This window comes from Oryza sativa, chromosome 1, assembly GCF_034140825.1.
Source record: "Oryza sativa Japonica Group chromosome 1, ASM3414082v1".
NCBI classification, from domain to species: domain Eukaryota; kingdom Viridiplantae; phylum Streptophyta; class Magnoliopsida; order Poales; family Poaceae; genus Oryza; species Oryza sativa.
Genome location: NC_089035.1, coordinates 36,380,203 through 36,384,075, shown reverse-complemented (window position 1 = coordinate 36,384,075; position 3,873 = coordinate 36,380,203). Strand labels below are relative to the sequence as shown.

Below are 3,873 nucleotides of genomic sequence, written 5' to 3'. Positions count from 1 at the left end.
AAACACATCAACTTTAATATACGGCCAAACTCCTATATGTATGGTTCATATGTTTGTTGAAAGGGAAGTTAGGCATGACGAGAAAAATTGTTTACGGTAGTCCAAACTGCAACAATGATAAATTTACCCGGTCCAAATTGAAAAGATAGGTTTAAGGGTAGTTCAAATTGAAACTTGGGTAATAAAAGGTAGACCAAAGTGTAATATACTCTAATAATAATTAAAAGAGAGCAAACCAAATAAAGCCCAAACAGCAAGTGCTCCCGGGTCCACCGGTCAGCACCCAGGGTCTCGAACGGCCCGGATACCCCGGCTGCCCCCATCGCACCGGCCCAAGCCGCTTCTCCCTTCTCCAGCGTCCGATCTCCTATTCCCCACCCTTCCTCACCGCACCATTCACCAACCGCCGTCTCCTCCTCCCCCCACTCTCGCCTTCCCCCCTCTCTCTCCTCTCCTCTCCGCGACTCCCTCCACCCCCGCGCGCGCGCGTTTTTTTTTTTTCGTAAGGTACGGATCCAACGACGCTGCTCGGCTGCTCCTCTCCCCACCACCATCTCTGATGGTTTGTTGCTGTGATGATGATGATGGATCTAGGGTTTTTGGAGGGCGGCGCGGGGATGGCGGACGCGGGGCACGACGAGAGCGGGAGCCCGCCGAGGAGCGGCGGGGTGAGGGAGCAGGACAGGTTCCTGCCCATCGCCAACATCAGCCGCATCATGAAGAAGGCCGTCCCGGCGAACGGCAAGATCGCCAAGGACGCCAAGGAGACCCTGCAGGAGTGCGTCTCGGAGTTCATCTCCTTCGTCACCAGCGAGTGAGTCTGCGCGGGCTCGGTACCGTGATCCTGCCCTCCCCACACCTTCTTTTGTGATGGTTGGTTTAGGGTGTGATTTTGCTTTGCTTTGTGGTTTGGGCGGTGGTGCGGGATGGGACAGGGCGAGCGACAAATGTCAGAAGGAGAAGCGCAAGACCATCAACGGGGAAGATCTCCTCTTTGCGATGGGTACGCTTGGCTTTGAGGAGTACGTTGATCCGTTGAAGATCTATTTACACAAGTACAGAGAGGTAATTGTGCGCTTCGTACTCTCTGCCAGTATAAATGTTAAACCTTTCGTTGTTGTATGAATATCTGATGTCTCTTCTGTCCTCCTGGCAAATTTGCAATACGTGGGGATGTGCACTGTTAACTGCAGATGGAGGTACACCATCTACCATTCTACCCTCCTCAAAATCCCCTTTTTTCCCCAACAATATGCTATGGTTTCATGTGAATTTTTTTTTTGTCAACGCAAAAATGTGTCACTCTTGTAATCCTGCTTTTAGAACAATCCCACAAAAAATTGATATGCAATTATGCCCTTTGATTAGAGATAGTTGGTGCTCAACATGAAATGTACATATCCTACTCTGAACTGTAAGGTTAACACCTGAATCATTCTTTCATTCCTCTGCTTCATATACATTGAAGGAAAGCTAACCGCATCCATTTAGTATGTCACTGTTCAATTTGCCTGGAAATATATATTTGTGCCTTAGTAATACTCTAAGATCTATATTTGTGCCTTAGTAAAAGATCTATTTTTGTGCATCAAGATTCAAGATGTATTGAGTTCTAACCATACCACTATTCCTTATTCTTGGTAGGGTGATAGTAAGCTGTCCTCAAAGGCTGGTGATGGTTCAGTAAAGAAGGATACAATTGGTCCGCACAGTGGCGCTAGTAGCTCAAGTGCGCAAGGGGTTGGTATCAGTAACTTGTACTGCTTTGTTCTTTCTGATGTTTGAAAACACTGACATACTGATAATATTTTTAGATGGTTGGGGCTTACACCCAAGGGATGGGTTATATGCAACCTCAGGTAACCTAGCACTAGCATAGTATCATTTGTCAGCACAATGCTATGGTTCATCCTTGAAGCTAAACAAGATATAAAGTAATAATGCACATTCAACTTTTTTTTTCTAGCTGACACTGTTTATGCCATTACACGTGCAGTATCATAATGGGGACACCTAAAGATGAGGACAGTGAAAATTTTCAGTAACTGGTGTCCTCTGTGAGGTAAGATCTTTTGTACAGAAATCATTTGCCATCCTTGGGGCAGTTTTCAGTTAGATGTTTTTTTCACTAAAAATTGCCCGTTCTGTCTCAAGGTTCACATATACTACATCTGTATTTTTTTATTCTTTTTACATGTGAACTCTGGAGATGTTGAGCTGCACATGTGAAAAATTCTCCGAGTGCTTTTATACTTTTTCGCGCTCTTCTAGTTCTGACACAATACTCCCTTTTGCTGCAGTTATTATCCATCTGTTAAGGAAGAACCCACATTAGGGCCATATTTATTAGTAGAAGACTAAAGCACTTGAAGGGTGTTGGTTTAGAAAGGGTGTTAACAGTTGGCTGTGGCGATTGCTTCACAGATGTAAATTGCTTCATAAGTGGTTTAATGCTTGTTTTTGCCTGTATATTCAGAGCAATTTTCACATATTGGTAGTTCTGCAATCTTTTGCATTCCCATACATGTATCAGGTGGCACAAATCTATTGCAAGTACCCTAGCATTGAATAATGCTGGTTAACATATAATTCTGTAACGTCCGTATTGTTTCGACTGTGATGCTTGCCGTATGGGCAATGGCATGTGTTCTAGAGGGGGCATTCAATATTTAGGTATCTCAAGAATGTACCAAATACTCCCTTCGTTCAATTCAGAAACACCTTTTTTTAATGAGTGAATTGCACTTAGGACTAGGTTTTATTACCTTAGTTTCATATTAGACTAGGTATTTGCAAATGTTTTCAGATTGGACTAGGTTTTAATACCTTAGTTTCATATTAGACTAGGTATTTGCAAATGTTTTCAGATTGGACCAGGTTTTGGAAGCTAACTTCATTTACTGCATTGATGATTGGAGTAATTCAGTTAGATGTTCTTTTTTTTTTCTCTTCTACTGGAACGCTGATCTGATTAGAAGTAGTTTAGAGTACTGATCAAATGTGATGTGAATTGGGTATGTATGCAATCTGAATTTGAGTACTGTCAGTGTGACAAATAAGAATTGTGTATGTGATGTCAATCCGATAATGCCCATACTAATGTCGATTGAAGTAAATGTCTGTTTGGGTAATCCTACGTTTTCTTTGTTCTGAAGAAGAAAAAAAACTATGAAAAATGTTATATGGTTACAAGTATGTTTGGGGAGTTGTCTGAATGACACAGGTTTACACATACAGGTCCTGAATGTCAATTGGAGTACAGGTTAAAAGGAATGGCGTCTTTTCTTAATTCACTTAATTTACAGGTTAAAACATATAGGTTCTGAAGTACAGGTCTGTAAGACATCTTGGCAAACTGGTTGTAATGGCTGTCGATATCCTGAAACAACGAAATTACTAGAGATCTCACATTTTTTCTTGTGCGATCATGGCATGATGATGATGTTAATTTGCTGAACAAAACGTCTCATTGTCTGCATGTTATGAACACCATCTGCTCTTGACATTAGTTCATCTCATTTTCTCTAGCTGAGATAAGCGAAACAAAAAACTGAAAGAGCCTGACCCAAAAGCTCTGTAAGTTTTATTTTGAATCTCCGATTCTTGGTTGCCATCTCTAACTTTGCAAGCACATATTATTGTGTGGAGTACAATACTGAGAAGCATTCAGCAATGTTCTCTCACATACTACTCCATCCTGCTAGTCTCCTGAAGTGGCTAAATTTTCTACTCGATCAACTACTCCATACCACTAATCTCCTGGAGTATGTTTCGGGAGTAAAACACTCACTAGTACTGAACAGCACGAACGGAGTACATATACCCTGACACATTCCACATTCCATTACAGGTCATGCATAAAACTGGAGCTTT

At 42.0% G+C, this 3,873-nt stretch overlaps 1 protein-coding gene across 4 annotated transcripts; it reads left to right on the top strand.

Moving 5' to 3' along the window:
• Positions 1–376: 376 nt before the first annotated feature.
• On the top strand, positions 377–2,731 carry LOC9268285 (nuclear transcription factor Y subunit B-2-like). 4 transcript variants are annotated; one of them, NM_001404857.1, is made up of 8 exons: positions 402–507; positions 595–814; positions 936–1,065; positions 1,194–1,199; positions 1,645–1,740; positions 1,815–1,859; positions 1,997–2,062; positions 2,301–2,714. In NM_001404857.1, exons 2-7 carry the CDS (start codon positions 618–620, stop codon positions 2,015–2,017), a joined length of 495 nt encoding a protein of 164 aa, NP_001391786.1. In that variant the 5' UTR covers positions 402–507; positions 595–617; the 3' UTR covers positions 2,018–2,062; positions 2,301–2,714. The 4 variants fall into 4 exon arrangements, with proteins under 4 accessions (XP_066163302.1, NP_001391786.1, XP_066163298.1 ...); XM_066307205.1 differs by lacking the exon at positions 1,194–1,199 and having other exon boundaries at positions 377–507; positions 2,301–2,731; NM_001404858.1 differs by lacking the exon at positions 402–507 and having other exon boundaries at positions 518–814; positions 2,301–2,601.
• The last annotated feature ends 1,142 nt before the right edge of the window (positions 2,732–3,873 follow it).

Coding starts and splice junctions, on each gene's coding strand:
- LOC9268285 (NM_001404858.1), top strand. CDS start 576: ATGATGATGATGGATCTAGGGTTTTTGGAGGGCGGCGCGGGGATGGCG. Junction 815..935: donor ATCTCCTTCGTCACCAGCGA/GTGAGTCTGCGC, acceptor GGGATGGGACAG/GGCGAGCGACAAATGTCAGA. Junction 1,860..1,996: donor TGGGTTATATGCAACCTCAG/GTAACCTAGCAC, acceptor TTACACGTGCAG/TATCATAATGGGGACACCTA.